The following is a 20,168-nucleotide window of genomic DNA, read 5'->3' as shown; positions in this document are numbered from 1 at the left end:
CAGGGCCGCCACAAGCCAGAGCCGGGCAGGGGGCAGCGCTGTCGGGGGCGGAGGGCGCGGGGGCGGGATTTCGAGAAACTTAAGTGCCGCCCGAGGGTCAGCTGGGGCCGGAGAGGTCCGAGGGGCAACGGAGGCCGCTGGGCGCGGTATCTCGGTGCTGGAGAAGCGGAGGCGGGGCGGGGGTCCCGGCGGTGGGAGCCCAGTCGGATCAGGGCGTGGCTTGGAACTCGGCGACGGATTGGACGCCAGGGAGCGGGCGGGGTGGGGCCGGACGGGGGCGCGGACCCTGAGACCACCCGGAGCTGCGCCCAGGCGGCGCGAGGTCACGGCGGGAATTCTAGAGCAGTGAGTGACTCAGCCCCCGGAAGGCTCGAAACTGCGTGCGTGTGAGGTGGGCGAGGACGGGGGCGGGGGTCCCGCGCCGGAAGTGGAGAGGGGCGACTGAGAGGCCGTGAGGCCAGGAGGAAATGGGGGGTGCTGCGGTTCCGGGAGACCCTGTACTTACCGCGGCTGCGGAGGCGGGGCTCCCCCAGGTGGTGGAGACGGGGCGGGGCTCCCCCAGGTGGCGGGGGCGGGGCGGGGCGCCGCGCCCAGGCAGGGGCAGGGGCGGGATCCCGCCTCCCGAGCTCTCTCGGCTGCAGGCGCCCAGCGCACCCGGACGCTCTTCCGCCCTTGCGGTAGTCACCAGGCTATGGGTCTGGGGCCTACCCCGACCCCCCGGGAGGCCGCCCCGTCTGCGGCCTGACGGGCGGCCCAGGTGAGGCCGGTACTGACAGTGGTGGGTGGGCGTGGGTCCCAGGGAGGGCGCGGCACGTGCCTGTGGGGCCCCGGGCACCGCCCCCTCCTCCCCTCTGTCCCAGCTCCTCCTCCAGCCTGGGGGCGCCTGGAGGCCCGGCCGTCCACCGCCTCCCTGACCGCCCCCTTTGTCTGGGAGGCCGCCAGGGCCCTCGGTCCCACTCCTAATAGCCTGATGCCCCGCCCGCTTAGGGAGCGCTCGCGCCCAAAAGCCGTAGCCCAACTTCTGGGGCTGCATCGCTGTCCACTTTGGTCGACCTGGTCACTGATGTAGGAAAGAGGGATGGCCAAGAAAGAATTCTTGAGATATCTTTGGTGCAAAAGGGGGGTTTTATTAAAGTTCAGGGACAGGACCCTTGGGCAGAAAGAGCTGCACTGGGGTCATGAGGAGTGGCCCATTATATACTTTCAAGTTGGGAGGGGGTTAGGGATACCCTAAGTCTCTAAGGAATTCTGGAAGCAAGGTTTTCAGGACCTTGAGGGGGCTAGCTGTTGTTGGGAAAACGTCATTTATTACCGTCCAATAAAACCTTAGTCATGAGACCCTTCAGATGATATACATCTGGTGGGCCATATGCTCGGGGGATGATTGCCAACATGTATCTTGGGGGGTTTGGAGATAAAGGAATTTTCTAAAGGAATTTTTATATATTAAAGTAGACTTACAGAATCCTATGGGAGGGGGGCTCGGGCTAGGATTGCCTTTTGCCCTTAGCGAAGTATTAATATCGACGACGCAGTTGAGTCCCTAGAGGAATGTCATTCTGCCTGTCTCAAGGACTTGTCAATGGGCTGTAGGTAATAAGGAAATTTAATAATTTTTCTTCTGCCTTTGTTTCCCACATCATCCACCACCACCACTTCACCCTGAGGCATCTGAGTTTGAGGCCCTTGCCCTTCCTGTCCTGACCCTCCCCTCTGGCTGCTGCTCCTTCCTGTGTCCTTCCAACAAATGCCACCTGCACTGACCTCTCCCTCTGTGCCCCCAGATGGTCACCATGGGCCAGTGCTACTACAATGAGACCATCGGCTTCTTCTACAACAACAGTGGCAAGGAGCTCAGCTCCCACTGGCGGCCCAAGGATGTAGTTGTGGTGGCCCTGGGGCTGACTGTCAGCGTGCTGGTGCTGCTGACGAACTTGCTGGTTATCGCAGCCATTGCCTCCAACCGCCGCTTCCACCAGCCCATTTACTACCTGCTGGGTAACCTGGCCGCAGCCGACCTCTTTGCTGGTGTGGCCTACCTCTTCCTCATGTTCCACACGGGCCCTCGCACCGCCCGGCTCTCGCTGGAGGGCTGGTTCGTGCGGCAGGGCCTGCTGGACACGAGCCTGACCGCCTCGGTGGCCACACTGCTAGCCATCGCCGTGGAACGGCACCGCAGCGTGATGGCCGTGCAGCTGCACAGCCGCCTGCCCCGCGGCCGCGTCGTCATGCTCATCGTGGGGGTGTGGGTGGCCGCGCTGGGCCTGGGGCTGCTGCCCGCCCACTCCTGGCACTGCCTCTGTGCCCTGGACCGCTGCTCACGCATGGCCCCCCTGCTCAGCCGCTCCTACCTGGCCGTCTGGGCCCTGTCCAGCCTGCTTGTCTTCCTGCTCATGGTGGCTGTCTACACTCGCATTTTCTTCTATGTGAGGCGGAGGGTGCAGCGCATGGCGGAACACGTCAGCTGCCACCCCCGCTACCGAGAGACCACACTCAGCCTGGTCAAGACCGTTGTCATTATCCTGGGTGAGTGAGTGCCCTTAGCTGGCCCAGGGTTGCAGGAACCCTGCTTCCCCCCAACTCCCACGAGACATGGGATGGGATGATTTGGGTGGGGAATGTTCTCCAAGGAGGTGACATCTGAGCAGAGACCTGAATGCTGGGGAAGGGAAGAGTTCCAGGCAGAGGGAACAGAAGGTGAGAGACCCGCAGGACCGGGCCAATGCCTCCAAAGAGGAGAGGAGGCCCGTGTGGCTGGAGAGAAGCAGGAGAGAAGGTCAGCACCGCCTCGAAGGGCACAGGCAAGAGTGAGATTTTGTTCTGAGTTCTGTGGGAAGCCCTCCAGAGTTCTTAGCTGGGAATAATGAGGTTAGTCTGGCTGTAGAGTGGTCTGAGTGGGGGAGGCAGCAAGGTATATCCCGTGAGGATCCACTCCCCTACCCCAAGAACAGAGTGACTCTTCCCTATGACCCCCTCCATTTCCCCCACCAAGTAACTGGCCCGTCCCACAGTGACTTCCTTTCCCCCATAGAACAAATCTCCATGTAGAAACGTCCAGCGCCCTGTCTACCGTGTACCAGTTAGGAAAGGGATCCTTCTGGCAGACACATCAGAGAAAGGTGTCAGGCTGCTCTTGCCCTGCAAACTACACAGCTGTTTTCTGAGCTCTGGAGACCCCTCCAGCCCCAAGCTCTGAGCTGTGGGTGCTGGGCCCCCAGAGCTGGCCCCACTAACCTCAGGCTCCATCCTGCAGGGGCCTTTGTGGTCTGCTGGACGCCAGGCCAGGTGGTGCTGCTCCTGGATGGTCTGGGCTGCAAGTCCTGCAACGTTCTGGCTGTGGAGAAGTATTTCCTACTCTTGGCGGAGGCCAACTCGCTGGTCAATGCCGTGGTGTACTCATGCCGAGATGCTGAGATGCGCCGCACCTTCCGCCGCCTCCTCTGCTGTCTGTGCCTTCGCCGGTCCACCCATGAGTCTGCCCGCTATGCAACCTCCACCCGAACAGGAGCCAGCACTCGCATCATGCTTCCAGAGAATGGCCACCCCCTGATGGACTCTACCCTTTAGCCAGCCTGGGATTTCAATGGGGTGCTGCAAATGCCACATCATAGCCCCCGACCGCTTGTAAACGCACCGGGCTCTACCCAATCTGCAGAACAGACCCTCAGCCCGCCGTGGCACAGCTCCACTGCCAGCCTTCCCCAGGCACACAACTCGGCCTGCCCCAGGACCTGGGGGTGTGGGATTATCTCTAAATGCCCAGGAGAGAGTCAGAGGGGGTTCAGGAATCTGCTCTTCAATCATCTCAGGTTGTGGGGTTTTTTAACTGACATTTTCTATTTTTACTGCACATTCCTGGTAAGCCCTGTGGACCGCTTCCTTGTCTGTGGCAGTGTGGGTATTAAGGATGGGAGAGATGAGGGCTCTCTCAGGCTTCTCTCTGCCCAGTGTGACAGGGTAACAAAGGTGGCCCATGGATGCACCATCTGCCCGAAGATGATTCTTTAGGGGCACAGACTGAGGGGTGCTGAGCATGAGCTGGGAAAAGGTTTGTGGCCCCTTGCAGCCTTTGGGGTCTTGTCTGTCCCTTTTAGAATTGAGGGGATCTATGGGGAGAGCATGATATAAGGAGTAAACCTTTCTTTCCACTGAGGTCTCCAGAGCATCTTCTGTTATCAACTCAGATAGTCCATCTATCCCTGTGTCCTAGAATTGTCCACCTCACCTCGGGCTAGGCCGGGATCTCCTCAGCACTGTTCTCTTTCCTCTTTGATCTCTGCATGGCTGTTACTCCATCTCTCTCTCTTTCTCTTTAAATTCTATACCCAACATGGGGCTCGACCTCACAACCCTGAGATCAAGAGTGGCATGCTCTACTGACTCAGCCAGCCAGGCGCCCCTCTCCATCTTTCTTTTTTTTTTTTTTTTATTTTTTTTTATTTATTCGACAGAGAGAGACAGCCAGCGAGAGAGGGAACACAGGCAGGGGGAGTGGGAGAGGAAGAAGCAGGCTCTCAGCGGAGGAGCCTGATGTGGGGCTCAATCCCAGAACGCCGGGATCACGCCCTGAGCCGAAGGCAGACGCTTAACGGCTGCGCCACCCAGGCGCCCCCCATCTTTCTTTTTTTTTAAGATTTTATTTATTTATTTCACAGAGAGAGACAGCCAGCAAGAGAGGGAACACAGGCAGGGGGCGTGGGGGAGGAAGAAGCAGGCTCATAGCAGAGAAGCCTGATGTGGGGCTCGATCCCAGAACGCCGGGATCACGCCCTGAGCCGAAGGCAGACGCTTAACCGCTGTGCCACCCAGGCGCCCCCTCTCCATCTTTCTTATTGGAGGTCTTGCATCCGTTCTGAGTGTTCCCCTGCCTCTAACTTATCACCCCCTTTTGTCTCTGTCCTCTGGAGCCCACTGTGGTCTCTGACCTGGGTGAGGCCTCTTTCTCCTGCCTGCCCTTTCGTCTGAGTCCAGGTTATTAACAGTCAGGCGTGTCCATCCCATTGCCCTCACCACCACCTATATCCGTCCATACCTAGGGCCAGGGGGAGTGGGGCCCGTGGAGAGGGATGCAGGATTTGAGAGCTGCCATTTCTCAAGCTCCTCTGATGTCCCTGGCACACTGATAAGCATTGTAGGTGCATTATTTTATCATTACTTGCTTCTTGTGGTGCAGACGCACTTATTTTCACATGAGGTCAGTGGCTCAGGGAGGTTGCAATCTGGCCTGTAGTTACACAGCTTTCAAGGTCACAGAGATGAATCAAGGGACTAGAGAGGCCCCTGGGGAAAGAGTTTTGGATTCCCACAACGTCCAGAGTTGGTCACGACCTCAGTCTGGTTTTCCTCACCTCACCTCCCAGCCCCCCAAGTCTTCAGACATGCCATGATGAGTCCCCTCTCAGATACTCGTAGAGGCACCGTGCTAGGTACAGTGTAGACCAGAATCTGGATTCTCTGCTTCCACTTGACTAGGGAGGAGACAGGGGTATAGCTCTACTTAAGGTTCACATACTAAATAACAGCGAGAATGTGGACTCGCCTCCCATTAGAGACCAAATTCTTAAACCACTAAAGCACACGCATGGAAGAACCAAAAACATCTAAATCCTACGTTAGATGGGGCTAGGTTTCCCTTGGGGAAAACTCCCCTTGCCCAAAGACAGAGCTGTGTAGAGGCAAGAATTAACTGGGTTGTCGGGTACTTCAGGGTCCAAGATGGGCAGCAGAATTTCTAGGGCCTGAGGCCAGAATCTCCAGAGATGGTGACCCAAGCAAGCCCTTTCTGCCATGCGCCTGGGCATAGGGCCATGAAAGATGCAGTCCTTGCCTCTGTGGAGCTCCAGGCCTATTGGACAGACATATGACTTCAAGTGGCAAAGCCAATTCCTATGGGGTGGGGACCCCGAAGGCCTCCCAAAGGCAGCTCTGTGTCTCACTTGCTCTTACATCAGCGTCCCCCAGGTCCTAACCCACACTCCTCTGGTCTCCTTTGGCATCTTGTCCAATTGGTTTTTCCCTCTTCTGTAGGTCTCTTCTCCCTTCAAGATTTGGTCCCTAAAGCTTTCAGCCCTGGGCCCCCACCACTGTTCTCTGAAGAACACCAAAGTACCCACAACTTTTAGGCTTCCTGTGCAGGGCTGAACTTTTGCACAGGGCAACAGCTCTCCGTGGGCCCCACAAGTTCTAGTACTTCCTCTTACTGGAGCCCAGTGTTGGATTTCCTTAATCAGGGAGTTTCTAAGTGGTGCCTAACACTGGCCCACATCATTCATTTCCATTCCCTTCCATCTTTTTTGGAGTCCTCCAATCCAATCACGCCAGGTGGTTTTTGAGTTTCCTCTCCAGCAGCAATGGGAAGAAGATGGGCCCTGCCCTGAAGGGTTCCCAGAGAGGCTGAGGACCCTTTATGAGCCTGCATCTGGAATCTTCCCTCAGAGCAAACAGGCTCCAGCAGGTCCCAATGACTTTGGAGAAGTGATTCATGGCCAGTCCGTTCCTTTTCTCTCACATGACGATCCTTCTCTGACACCATGAGTTTTAATGGCTAGAAACAAAGACCTGTGGAGATTCACTCTTACTTGGGGTACACCTCAGAGGAGACCCTCAGGAAGCATCCTTCAGTAGTTCAGTAACTCTGTGCTCGGGTGTTCTAGGTCCAGATTACAGTTGATGGAGAGAATGAATAAACCCAAGGTCATTTATAAGCCGGACCTTGAAAGAATTGATTTGTGCAGTCACCGTCACCACACACACCTGCGCCCCTCGTGGAAAGCTCCAAGGGAAAGAGCCAGGAGCCTGGGAGCCCTAGTGACCCATCTGATGGGGCTGAGACTGAGTGGACCATGAGGGCACTGAGGAGGGGTCTGGGACTGGGGGCTTCTGGAGATGAATGGTGAGTTTTGGTGGGGATCTGCGAATCAGGGATTTCTGAGAGGGAATGGGTGGCTTGAAGGAAAAGTCGGGTACTCTGAGAAGTGGGGATTCGGAAGAGATGTGTGGGTTCCTGAGGAGGTGGCAGGATCTGAGATATGGGGCCACTGAGGAAGAGTGGGGACCTGTGAGGAGTGAAGGCTCTAAGGAGGAACGGTGGCTCAGGAGGAGTGGGAGCTCTGGTGGGGAGTACAGGGCGCAGAGGAGATGGGCGGGTTCTCTGAGGAGGCTCGAGGGTCTCTGAGGAAATGCGGGACCTCTCTGAGGAGGTGCGGGGGCTCTGAGGAGACGTGAGGGGCCCTAAGAAGGATTAAGGTCTCTAAGCAGTAATCCTTGTTCTGAGCAGGTGAGGGAGGCGGAGTTATATGGGGGGGCGGGTGTGGAAAGAGGGGGGTGTAGGTGCGAAGAGCTGTTGCCTCGGCAACCCAACCAAGTCCCGGGCCGTTGAAAGGAGCTGTTAGGGGCGTGTCTGTGGGTGGTGCGCGGCGGCCCGGCGGCGGCAGTTGGCTGTCGGAGACTGTGGGGCGTGCCCATGTGCGGTGCGCGGCCGCCTGCCTGGCGGCGGTTGGCTGGAGGCGGTGACGAGGGGTGGGGCTTGGGGATGCGCGCGCGCAGCGCGCGGGTGGAGGTGGTTGGCTGCGGCGCCCTTGTGAGCGCTCCAGGCCCGGCGGCTACCCCTCAGCGCTTGCCGGGCTCCGCCGTCCATGGACTCCCCGCCGCGCCCGCAGCGCCCCGCGCCGCCTCCCCCGGCCCCGCGCCGCCCGCCGCCCGGGCCCCCTCCGGCCCCCGACACAGGCGAGGTCCTGCAGCAGATCATGGCCATCACCGACCAGAGCCTGGAGGAGGCGCAGGCCAGGTGCTGCGCGGGCTCGACGGGGGCGGGGGCCATCCAAAGTCGCGGCAGAGAAGCGGGCAGAAGGGGGCAGGCTCAGGAGCCAGGGCCAAGTTGGCTGGGGGCCTGAGGGGTGAGGAGGGTGAGAGAGGGTGAGAGAGTGGGGTGCATCTCTGGGCGGGGAGCGGGGAGGGGAGATGTGGGGGCTCGGGGAGGACTGAAGGGGGGGTTCTGAGATCGAGGGGATTTATGAGGTTAAAATGCGACGGATTGAAAGGCTTATGAGGCTAAGCAGGAGGTGATGGGCTTTAGGGGCTCATCCTGGGGCGAGAGGAATGGATTTAAGGGGAGTTTGTGGATGGGGAGGTATATGGTGAAAGGCAATTTAGGGACTTATGGAATGTAAGGGGTAAGAGGAGAGCAGGGGGGTGTAAGGGCTGAGAGATGGGATTTGTGAAGGATGGACAGCTATATGGATGCATTGGTGGGACTTCTGAGGTGGGAAGTTTTGAGGGCAGATAATGGAGAGTGAGTTGTGGGCAGTGGGACTCAGGAATGATGAGATGGGGGGTGACTTGGTGTGGGAACCATCAGGAGAAAAGGTTGGTAGGGGAGCTGGGTGGAGGGATGGAGGGCTGCCTCTTTGTTAATTCAGCAAATATTTATTAGACACTTACTGTGTGGGGGACACCCAGCTGGGTGCTGACATAGTCCCTGCTCTCAAGCTCATAGTTGGAGAGAAAGTAAGTAGCAAAAACTAAGTATACATTGTGAGACAAGCTCTAAGAAAAGGAATGGCATGCTCTGGGAAGTCAGATATAGAGGACACAGCACTTTCAGAGGCCCGGAGGTGGGAAAGAGCTGAAAGAAAGCAGAGCCAGAGACTTAAAGTCCCGAGTTCAGTTTGGGGAGAAGTTGGAAGCAGACCGCACGGGGCCCACAAGCCTCAGGAAGTTTAGATTTTATTTCAGTTGCAGTGGGAAAAATCACAGCAGTTTTAAGACGACCTGTCCTGGGGTGCCTGGTTGGCTCAGTCGGTTAAGTCTGCCTTCGGCTCAGGTCATGACCCCAGCATCCTGGGATGGAGCCCGCATCAGGCTCTTTGCTCAGCGGGAAACCTGCTTCTTCCTCTTTCTCTGCCTGCTGTTCCCCCTGCTTGTGCTCTCTCTCTCTGTCAAATAAATAAATTTTTAAAAAATAAAAATCTAAAAAAAAAAAAAAAAAAAAAAAGATGACCTGTCCTACCCACCTCCACCCACCACGTGTCAGCCAGCCAAGAATGATGGAATCTGCTTCACAAGGCAACCCATTGTGTTTGGGGCCTGCTCAAATTACTAGAAAATAGGAAAAGACCAACGTCCTTTTGGAGGATGAGGCCTTGTTGAATGGGGCCTGTTTGGGGGTGAAGGATGTTCCCTGGGGATGGGACCAGGGTCTAGTGGTGTGGATTGTGCAGTCACTAGAGCCCTTTAGTGAGGCGGGGTTATGCCAAAGCTAAGTGAGCAGCAGCCACAGGAAGGAGGAGGCAAAGAAAAGGTGGATTCGGCATGCATTTGTTCTCCAACTTTCCTTTGCTTCTTGTGGATTGTCCACTCTCTGCAGTTTCACAGCCTCTCTCTGGAAAGTTAAGAGTGTTATTCCCCTCCTCCCTTCCTATGTTCATTCTACTTGTTGGAGCACTGTGCTAGGTGCTAGAGAAACCAAGATGGCTAAGATGTTCTCTGCCCTCTCAGAGCTCATTGAGAAGTGGGGGTGTGTGGGAGACTAATTTATAAATAGTTATCATAACAGGTGTGTGCTGAGTAGAGGTGATTCCTGGCAGCGGTGGAAAAAAAGAGATGGGCCAGGAGAGGGTGCCCTTATGTGATGCCCTGTCTGCTAGATTAGTCTGAGAGCAGGGGCTTTGTTCTGCTTTCCCCTTTGTAGTCCCAGGGCTGTGCACAATGTCTGGCACCTAGCATATAGCAAAGTTTGTGGCACTAAAGATTCTGGAAGGTTTAGGGGGAGCTGGGGAGGGGAAAATGGTCTCTTCACACCCAGGAACCACAGAGGCAGTGCTTTGGGTGTTTGTGGAGCTCCCTGAGTTCCTTCTGTTCTAGGTAAGGAGCTGCTTAAGGAGTGAGATCTGCTCAGGTGTGGCCTTCCTCAGGCATCCATCACCCCAGTACAGTCCCAAGGTTGCCCTTTTTCTTATAACAGTCCAGACCTCCCCTAGATAGGCTTTAGAATGGTGTGCAGTCAGTCACGTCTTTCTTGCTATTCTTGAAGACAGCTTTTTTTTTTCTTTTAAGGCTAAGAAATTGAAAAGTGGGGTATTATACATGCATGACAACATGGTTGTTAGGTAGCTGTTCCCTGGTTTCTTTCTGAGGTAGAAAGGCTCCTGGGGCTTTTATTTTAAGACTTAGAAGCTTCAGATCTGCCCCACTTCTTTGGATATGGCCCTAAAAGTCACAGTCCAGACAATAGTCTGAACTCAAGGCCCTAAAAGTCACACAAGTCCGGACAACAGTCTTCAGTCCTCAGGGAGATCACTTAACTCTGCTCTGGAGCAAAATGCATGGGTGGGTCTTTTCCTCGTAGTAAACTCTGCAGCCTGGTGGGTTATCAACCTGGGAGGGGAAGCAGATTGTGTCTGTCCTGATCACCCAACTGGGTGAGGCTTTTGCCCTGCCCTCTCTCTTGGTGCACCTGCTGAACCCTTCATAGCCCCTGGAGTCGGTTTAGCTCAACTGTCTAGCAAGAAGGAATTTTTCATCTCACATGCGAGGCCCTTTCAAACTGTTTTGTCACTGTAGGTATGTTTAAAGAGGGAAAGCACACCTACTCTCCTTAAACCTGAATTCTTACACCTTTCTGCATTATTTGGAAGGCAGCTCCAACTGCTTGTGCATTATTCGTTTTGTCATTATAGCTGAATAGTCCTGGAATAGTGAACTGTATATTGTTTTTCCTTTGGGCCACACAGATAGTGGACTGTAAGGGACTTTGGAATACACTGCCTTAGTGTAGATTCAGCCCAAGTCAGCTGGAGACTTCCTATGTGAGGGATAGCCAGTCTTCTTGAATGATCTTCTGACCTTCAGCTATGCCCTGAGCTCTTCCTTTTTTTTTTTAAATAATAATAAATTTTACAACATTTTACAGTTTCTACATAGTTTATTTCCTTTGCTTATTTGACTACCTTTATGAGGGATTTATGAGGGTTATTAGACGAGGGTTGAGGGCCCTCTGTCAAGACTGTCAGGCTCCAAAGTTCTTCTCTCCTCCCAGGGCTCTTAACCAATGTTTGGGTCATAAAAATCTGTTGCAAACTTGGAGCCCTCCCCCATTCTCCCCCCCAACAGCGTGCTCACGTACTGTACCCTTGAGGATCCTCAGGCCTCAGGGGCCCCACAGCCTGGAAAATGCCTCTCATCAAAGGCTGGTGGACTCATTTTTTTGTCCCGTAGTAAGATTTCCAAGAAATCAGTATGAAAACTTCAGAGCTGAGGGGTAAATTTTGGAAACCTGATTGAGAAAGGAAGTAGAATGGTCACAGTATCATCTGGAGATCCATGCTCCATACCTGATGTTCTGGGAGAGCAGCTGAAGAGCCACTTACTACATGTCTTACTACATACTTACTACATGTCTTTTTAAATTACAGTGAATTAAATTAAAATTACAATGAATTAAAATTAAAATTAAATACTCAGTTACTCAGTTGCACTAGGTGCATTTCAGATGCTCAGTAGCCACGTGTGACTAGTGGCTACCATATTAGCACAGATGGTGAACATTTCCGTAATTGCAGAAAATACTGGACAGTGGTGCTTTAGAGCAGTTCTCCGGCGGGACATGCAGCAAATTGCTGTGGGAATCTTATTGCAATGCAAGTCCTGCTATAGCAGGTCCCAATGGGATCCAAAAGTCCATATTTCTTTCTTTTTTTTTTTTTTTAAAGATTTTATTTATTTATTTGACAGAGATAGAGACAGCCAGCGAGAGAGGGAACACAGCAGGGGGAGTGGGAGAGGAAGAAGCAGGCTCCCAGCGGAGGAGCCTGATGTGGGGCTCGATCCCATAACGCCAGGATCACGCCCTGAGCCGAAGGCAGACGCTTAACCGCTGTGCCACCCAGGCGCCCCTCTTTTTTTTTTTTTTTTTTTTAAGATTTTATTTATTTATTTGACAGACAGCCAGCGAGAGAGGGAACACAGGCAGGGGGAGTGGGAGAGGAAGAAGCAGGCTCCCAGTGGAGGAGCCTGATGTGGGGCTCGATCCCATAACGCCAGGATCACGCCCTGAGCCAAAGGCAGACGCTTAGCGACTGAGCCACCCAGGCGCCCAAGAGTCCATATTTCTAACAGGCTCCCAAGGGTGCCAATGCCGCTGATCCCAAACCGCACGTGGAGAGGTCAGGCTCTCAAGAGTGGAGATAATAGCATCCCATTTATTTCAATTTTCATGAATTAGTTTACCTAGTAGGTGATTAATCTGGCAAATGAAAGTTATTTTGGAGCCTAAGTTATGTTTGTGGGTATTATGGATTTTAAATTAATCACGAGGGTCACATATTAGCATTGTTTTGCCTACTTAGTATAGAAAGAAAATTAGAAATGAACAAATAAAATTCAGAAAATAGTTGATTTTTTTTCTCTTAATGAAAATCTTGCCTTGGGGCCATCAGGCCCTGTTGTTTCAGGGTCTGTTTACGTTTTCAATCTAAGGAAATCAGGTTGTGGAAGTTCCAGGGTTGTTTCTGTATTTCCTTTATAGCGTCTATGAAACCACAGCCCAACTTTGTGTTTGTAGAACTTGAGTGCAATAGAAAATGACTGCTGGGGAATGGGGATAGGTTTTAGGACAAAAAACCCTTTATATATAGTGAATAAAGGGATGATGGAGAATGGCCACTATCATATCTGTTTAGGAGCAAGTAATGTGGTGTATGAGGTGGTGTACTTGAAACTAGAAAAATTCTGGGTGCCTGGGTGGCTCAGTGAGTTAAGTGTCTGCCTTCGGCTCAGATCATGATCCCAGGGTCCCCTGCTTAGTGGGGAGCCTGCTTCTCCTCCCTCTGCCTGCCACCCCCCTGCTTGTGCGCACTCTCTCTCTTTCTCTCTGTTAAATAAATTTTAAAAATCTTAAAAAGAAAAGAAGCTAAAAAGATTATATTCAGAAGTTGACTTTTAGGCAACATAACAGGTACTACAATTAAGGACCTCCATAGCTTTTCTTAGGAAGGAAAGATTTCTCTGAATTTATTTTTTAATTTGATTTTTACATACGTGACATGTTAGGTATTTTCTACTAGTAGAAATTTGCATGACTTTCTTAATTTCTCCAGTATTTCTACAGATTGACGTTGCCTGTAGTATAGACTAAATTCTGATTATTAAAAGGAGATGATTTAATTTTGACATTAGAACTTAACCAAGTGGCAAGGCATAAACTGTCAACTGAATGGTGGGCCCCTTTTCTAAAGGTCTGTGTCCCCATATTTAGTATTCCTGTTCTGTCAGTGAGCATTTGGCTTCCAGCATGCCTATTCAAAGCATGGGGGGAGTCAGAGAAGGAATTTATGGTTTGGAATTTCCCAAAGCTAGATAGTGTTAGCAAGATAGGGTCTACTAGTGCAAACCTGGGAAGTAGAATTTCCGAGTTGAAAATTTTCTTTTCAACATCCTTAAGGAGGTTCGTTAGATCCCAGTCAGCTTAGTGCCAGCACTCTGTTCTTAACCTGCTTGTAAGTTTTAGCTTTGCTCTTAGTGTTGGCTTGGCTTGGCTTGGTCTAGTGCCAAAGGAAAGTCTTGCTATCCTTGGAGTACTTTTCCTAGGAGTTGAATTTTGTTGGTTTTAAATTTTCTTAAAGCTATCCAAAATCTAGGGTCTCAGCAAAATCCCTTTTGAAGTGGTTTCATTAAGTAAAGCAACATGCGGAGTGTTTTAGAAAAGTTTTACAAATAAGCAAGTACCCCTCATTCATTTTCGTGACAGTTACTGAGTGCCTCTGTCAGAACACAGTGGTTGATGATGATGAAAACAATGATTTCCTTCATTTAAACTTCCCAGTAACCAGAGAAAGTGGGTGGTTCTTCACAGAGTTTCTAGATAAAGAACTGGACCTGAGTAAGAACTTGCCTGAAGTCAGACAACTCGGAGGTGGCTGGAGAGAGATTTGGCTGTGTTCTCTGGAACACGTGCTGACCTGCCACCCTCCCTGAATTTCCCAGAGCTCCCACTGGTTCACTAGAATATGACGTCACTTCCTGCTCACAGGAGCTGGAAGGTGATCACAGGTGCTGCGGAAGATTGGACAGTTGGGCTAAAGCTAAATAAGATGTTTTTTAAATTTCATTCTCATGGATTTAATCTCATTTACTCAGTAAAACTTCATTTTGTGCCAGGCCTGGGGATACAACAATGATTCCTGAAAGCTCACGGTTTCAGGAATGGCACATGAGAGTATGGTGCTGGGAGTGGGGACCAGAGAAAACATGACAAGGAATCAGCCAGATAAGGAATTAGTCAGAGCGAGGGAGGCCACCTGGCAGCATGACAAGTGTAGATGATAAGACCGTAGAATCTAGCTGAAGTCAGGCAGGGGGACACGAGCATGCGCCAAAGAGATGACCATATATCTGGATGCAAAGCTTTACCCAGGCAGGAAAAGAAGGCACCGTATTCGCGGCTGGGGCAAGCGTGCATGCAGGGAAGGCACAGAGCATGAAGGCATGCAGCATGGCTCCATCAGGCACGAGTGGGGGCACAGCCTTCAAAAGGGGACTCAGATGGGGTGACTGTGCCTCTTAGCTGCTGTCCAAGGGAGCATGGCCTTGAATTCCTTGACAAACAAGGAGTGAGCATAGAGTTTGTTCTGTTCCTTGTATAAGTACTTCTCAAAGTATTCAAACCTATTCAAACCTCAGGTATTGACCCTGGATCAGAAGAAATCTCAATAGTCATTAGCTCCTGTCTACCATCTATTCTTCAGAAATGTCTTGACACTCTCATTTATCACCTTTCAGGTTGAGCCTCCCAGTGGTTTAAGGGCTCTTGTTCTTCTTTCACTCTAAAGTAGTTTTTCCCTTTTATGCATAACATCCTCCTGCCCACATCTAGTGTCATTTGGCCATTATCTTTTTTGATCTTATTCCTCTCTTCTCATGCAGTACTACCTAACCCCTTAACACTTTTCCTCATTCTTAGAGTAGATGGGTACCCACTGTGTCCTCAGCCCTAGAAGAGAGACCAAGAAGATGGGCTCCCAGCAGAGCTCTCTGTTTCCTTGGCTTCTGCTACCTTCTTAGATGGTGGAATCCAGCAGTTCTCACCCCAATTTTTGACTTCTCTATTTGCCCCAGTTTACGTCTGGAGACATCAGAGCTCTGCCTCCAAACTTTTTGTTTCCATTCTCTGCCTGTTTGACATATCTAGCTTCTACCTTTTCTTCAGTTCAGTTCAACGAGTCTTTGCTCAGCTAGTGTGCCAAGTATGGTGTGGGACTGGAGTTTCTGAAACCAGTAAGTTGAGGCCTTCCTCATGCCCAGGCCAGCCATAATAAATGCTTTAAAGGGAACAGGGGAGGGAGTAAGGAATCCAGGGTGGGACAGGCCACCCATCAGAGTCTTGCACTTGCCTGGGTGGCTTAGTTGGTTAAGTATCCGACTCTTGATCTTAGCTCAGGTCTTGACCTCAGGGTTGAGTTCAAGCCCCGCATTAGGCTCTGTGCTGCTGGGCATGGAGCATACTTAAAGAAAAGAAAGGGAGGAAGAGGGGAAGAAAGGAGGAAGGAAGGAAGGAAGACAGGAAAGAAGGAAGACATAACATGACTGTGAGGCAGGAAAGAAGGTCCATAATGCTTTGGCTGACTAGCAGAGATAAAGTAATAATTCTTGTGAACATGAGGGCAGCATGGTAAATAAATAAAAAACAGAAAATAAAAAACATGCTTAATACACACCTTTTCTATTAGCACTTCCTGTATTTGTTTACTCTCCTTTGTGATCAAATATGAAAGAGTTTGTGGTTGCTGCTTCCACCTCCCCTCCTCCACTCATTCTCTCCCAACCTTCTCCTTCCTCTGCTGAGTCACCAGTGACCCTCATGTTGGTAAGACCAAGGTCTCTCCTGGGTTCTTCTCTTGCTTTGCCTCTAAGAGGCATTTTTCACAGATTGCTTTTCTCTCCTTGAAACTGGTTCCTCCTCACTGGCAGCTCAGTCCCAGTCTCCTCTGTAGGCTCTTCTTGACTTCTATAAATCCATGAGCCTGGCCTGGGACATGGACCCCTCTCTACACTCTTATGGTGATTTCCTCAAGTCTTGTGGCTTAAGGTGCCATCTCTATGCCCAGGACTCCCCATCTTTATATTACTTATCTCCAGCCTTGAGTCCATGTCCATGTGCCTGGTTACCTACGTGATACCCTCCTCTTGGATAGCTCATGGGAATCTCAAGTGTAACCTGATAAAAGCACAGCTCTGCTTTCCAGATCCAAACTGGCTGCCTTCCAGTCTCCCCTGTAGTAGTTAATGGTATCTCCTTTCATCTAGCTGCTCAGGCCTAAAACTAGTAGTTATCCTTGAATTTCCTCTTTCCCCAAAATCCCATACCACTTTATCAGAAGATCCTGTTGATTCCATTGCTGAAGTCAAAGATCTATTTACTTTTTTTTTTTTTTTTAACTAGGCTTCATGCCCAAGATGGGGCTAAAATTTAGGACATCGAGATCAAGTCACATGCTCCACTGACTGAGCCAGCCAGGTGCCCCAAGATCTATCTACTTTTTATGTCTACTACCATAACTCTAAACTAAGCCAGCAGCATTTCTGGGCTATTCCAGCTGTAGTAGCCTCCAGACTGTGTTCCTGGTTCCACCCCTTGCCTTCCCTTCTGGTCTCAGAGCAGCCACAGTGATCTTTTAAAAATGCAATTCACTTAAAGATAGGCAAATAGATCAATGGAATAGAGTTGAAGATGCAGAAATAAACCCATACATATATAGCCAATTGATTTCCTACAAGGGTGCCAGGACCATTCAGTGGGGAAGGAATAGTCTCTTCAATAAATGGTCTGGAAAAACTGGATCTGTACATGCAAAAGAATGAATTTGAGGGGCACCTGGGTGGCTCAGTAGTTAAGCTTCTGCCTTCTGCTTGGGTCATAATCCTGGAATACTGGGATCAAGCCCTGCTTCGGGCTCCCTGCTCAGCAGAAAGCCTGCTTCTCTCTTTCCCACTCCACCTGCTTGTGTTCCCTCTCTTGCTGTGCCTCTCTCTGTCAAATAAATAAAATAGAATCTTTTAAAAAATGAATTTGAACCCTTACCTAACACCATATACAAAAATTAACTCAAATGGATCAAATACCTAAGTGTAAGAGCTAACCCTGTAACACTCTTAGAAGAAAACACAGGCATAAATCTTTGTAACGTTGAATTAAGCAACGGCTTCTTAGATATGATGCCTAGAGCACAAGCAACAAAAGAAAGAATAGGTAAATTGGATTTCATTAAAATGAAAAACTTCTGTGCTTCAAAGGACACTATCAAGAAAGTAAAAAGACAAATAGGAGAAAAGATTTGCAAATCATGTATTTGATAAGAGTCTAGTATCCAGAATATATAAAGAACTCTTACAACTCAACAATAAAAAGACAACCCCATTAAAGAATGAGAAAAGGATTTAAATAGACACTTCCCCAAAGAAAAGTGGCTGATAAACACATGAAAAGATGTTCAGTGTCATTGGTCTTCAGAGGAATGCAAGTCAAAGCAACAGTGAGCTACTACCTCACACCCACTGGCGAGGCTATAATAAAAAAGACAAACGCTAGTGTTGGTGAGGATGTGGAGAAATTGGGACCCTCATAAGTTGCTGATGGGAATGGAAAATGGTGCAGCCACTTTATAAAAGTTTGGCATTTCCTCGGAAAGTTAAACATAGTGTTACCATATAACTCCGCAACTCTCCCTAGACACGTGCCCACACAAACACCTCCATGTGGATGTTCATAGTAGCATCATTCACAATAGCCCAAAGTGGAAATAACCCAAATGTCCATCAATTGATAAATGGATAAATGAATTATATCCATACAATGGAATATTATTTGGCCCTAAAAAGGGATGAAGTGCTGATATATAACTTGGCAGAACCATGAAAACATGCTGTGGGATAGGTGCCAGTCACAAAAGGCCCCACACTGTGTGATTCCATTTGTATGAAATGTCCAGGAGAGACAAACCATAGAGACAGAAAGATTAGTGGTTGCTCGGTGGGTGGAGGGGGGAGAAGGGGGAATGACTGCTGAAGGGAACAGGGTTTCTTCTGGGGGTAGGGAGAGTGTTGTAGAAATAGGTAGTGGAGGGACGCCTGGGTGGCTCAGTCGATAGGCGTCTGCCTTTGGCTCGGGTCATGATCCCACGGTCCTGGGATGGAGCCCCACATGGGCTCCCTGCTCAGCGGGAAGCCTGTTTCTCCCCCTCCCACCCCCCCTGCTGGTGTTCCCTCTCTCGCTGTGTCTCTCTCTGTCCAATAAATAAATAAAATCTTAAAACAACACAAATTTATTTATCGTCTTCCGTTTCTGTAGGTTACAAGTTGAGCATGGGTCTCCCTGGGCTAAAATCAAGGTGTTCTAAGGACTGCCTTCATAGGGGAAGAGTTCATTTCCTTGCCTTTTCCAGCTTTTTGAAGCCACCTGCATTCCTTGGCTTTCTTCCTCCATCTTTGGATCCAACAGCAGAGTGTCTCTGACTCTATGTTACCGTTTCTCTCTGACCACAGCTGGAAGAAGTTGTCCACTTTTAAGGACTTGGTGATTAGATTAGGCGCATCTGGGTAATCCAGGCTAATCTTGCCATCTCAAGGTCCTTACCCTTAATCAGAGCCACAGAAATCTTTTTCCGTTGTAACTTATTCTGAGGATCAGCACGTGGGCATCTTGGGGAGCCATTCATCTGCCTATCACAGTTCCCATCACAGGCAAAAGTCAGAGTCGTTCCTCTGACTGACAAGGCTCTTCCATGTGGCCCCCCCTTGTCTAAATTCACCTCATGGCTCTCTCCCTCACCCCTTACTCTATAGCATCCTGCGCTCTTAAAAAGCCAAGTGTATTCTCACTCGGCCTTTGCACTGCCTGTTTCCTCTACCTAAATTATTACTCTCTACAGCCTCTCTTTTCCTGCCTGACTCCTCGTCATTCTGATCTCGGCTTTGATGTCACGTCAGAGACGTGCAAACTCCAATAAACCTTCTAGCCATCACTCTCGTTTGTTGCCACAAAGCACCTGCCACAGCTCATGGTGGTCTTGTTTGTGTGTGTTTGGTGTCTCTCACTCCCTCTGTCTTAACCGCCACATGGGTGGGAACCTCATCTGTCTGTGTCTGTGACCCTAGAATGGTATATGGCACATATTGGCTGTTCAGTGAACCCCTACTAAATTAACGTCTCATGACACTGGGGTAGGATGGCTGGGGTTTCTTCTATGCATCAAAGGGATACTGTAGGGCAATAGTGTGAACACGGCTTTTAAATCACTGGACCTTGAAAGTTCGTAGCTCTTGATGAGTTATTTGCATTATTTAAATTTGCATTGTTTAAAATTCTGCATGTAAAGGGGAATGGTTTGAGTATTTGTATATTGCTCCATTTGAATTTTGCAAAATGGAATTTGTATGAAATCCTTTTGTGTGTGTGTGTGTGTTTTAAGATTTCATTTATTTATTTGACAGAGAGAGAGAGCACAAGCAGGGGGAGCTACAGGCAAAGGGAGAGGGAGAAGCAGGCTCCCTGCTGAGTAGGGAGCCCAATGTGGGGCTCGATCCCTGGACCCTGGGATCGTGACCTGAGCCGAAGGCAGACATTTAACCGACTGAGCCACCCAGGTGCCCCTGAAATGCTTTTGTACTATAACTTCATAAGAGTGACTTTCAACAGAACTGGCAGAGTCCATATGAAGGGTCTTTACTCTCGAGGACAGGATGACTTCTCTTTCTCAACTCGCTCTTCTTGTGCTTCTTTTTCAGAAAGCATGCTCTGAATTGCCATCGGATGAAGCCAGCTCTCTTCAGCGTACTCTGTGAGATCAAGGAAAAGACAGGTAGGCCGTTGAGAAGACATTTTTTTGTGGGTTCAGGACCGTGACAACCACGCCCCTCTGGTCCTGGCTCAGCCTGACGTGTGTCGTGGGCCGTCTTGCCTGTCACATCGCTCTCTGGAAGTGGATGGTCAGATGCTTCCTTTCTGCTGTCAGTGCCGTGGTTTCTGGTATATCACATCCTTTCATTCTGCAGTCTTTAACTGGAGAAATAGTGTTGCCAGTGATTAACAAGCAGCAGTATTGTTCTTAGGCAGGACCTAAAAGGCTGTGGTATTCAGTTGTTTTGGAAAAGGAAAAGATGATAGAATTAGAAAAGTA

General features: G+C 50.3%; 2 protein-coding genes across 2 annotated transcripts in view; both read left to right on the top strand.

Moving 5' to 3' along the window:
* Positions 1 to 643: 643 nt before the first annotated feature.
* On the top strand, positions 644 to 4,152 carry LPAR2 (lysophosphatidic acid receptor 2). The gene is made up of 3 exons (XM_026500621.4): positions 644 to 757; positions 1,785 to 2,526; positions 3,254 to 4,152. The coding sequence occupies exons 2-3, from the start codon at positions 1,785 to 1,787 to the stop codon at positions 3,565 to 3,567; spliced, it is 1,056 nt and encodes a 351-aa protein (XP_026356406.1). The 5' UTR covers positions 644 to 757; the 3' UTR covers positions 3,568 to 4,152.
* A 3,482-nt stretch (positions 4,153 to 7,634) lies between these two features.
* Positions 7,635 to 20,168, top strand: part of PBX4 (PBX homeobox 4) — a 35,745-nt gene continuing 23,211 nt past the window's right edge. The window contains exons 1-2 of the mRNA XM_026500620.4: positions 7,635 to 7,786; positions 19,777 to 19,850. Of these exons, the coding sequence (XP_026356405.1) occupies positions 7,635 to 7,786; positions 19,777 to 19,850 (226 nt within the window). The remainder of the gene's footprint in view (positions 7,787 to 19,776; positions 19,851 to 20,168) is intronic.

This window comes from Ursus arctos, unplaced genomic scaffold, assembly GCF_023065955.2.
Source record: "Ursus arctos isolate Adak ecotype North America unplaced genomic scaffold, UrsArc2.0 scaffold_14, whole genome shotgun sequence".
Lineage (NCBI taxonomy): Eukaryota > Metazoa > Chordata > Mammalia > Carnivora > Ursidae > Ursus > Ursus arctos.
Note: the sequence above shows the minus strand (reverse complement) of the source record. Positions and strands in the feature narration are given on the sequence as shown.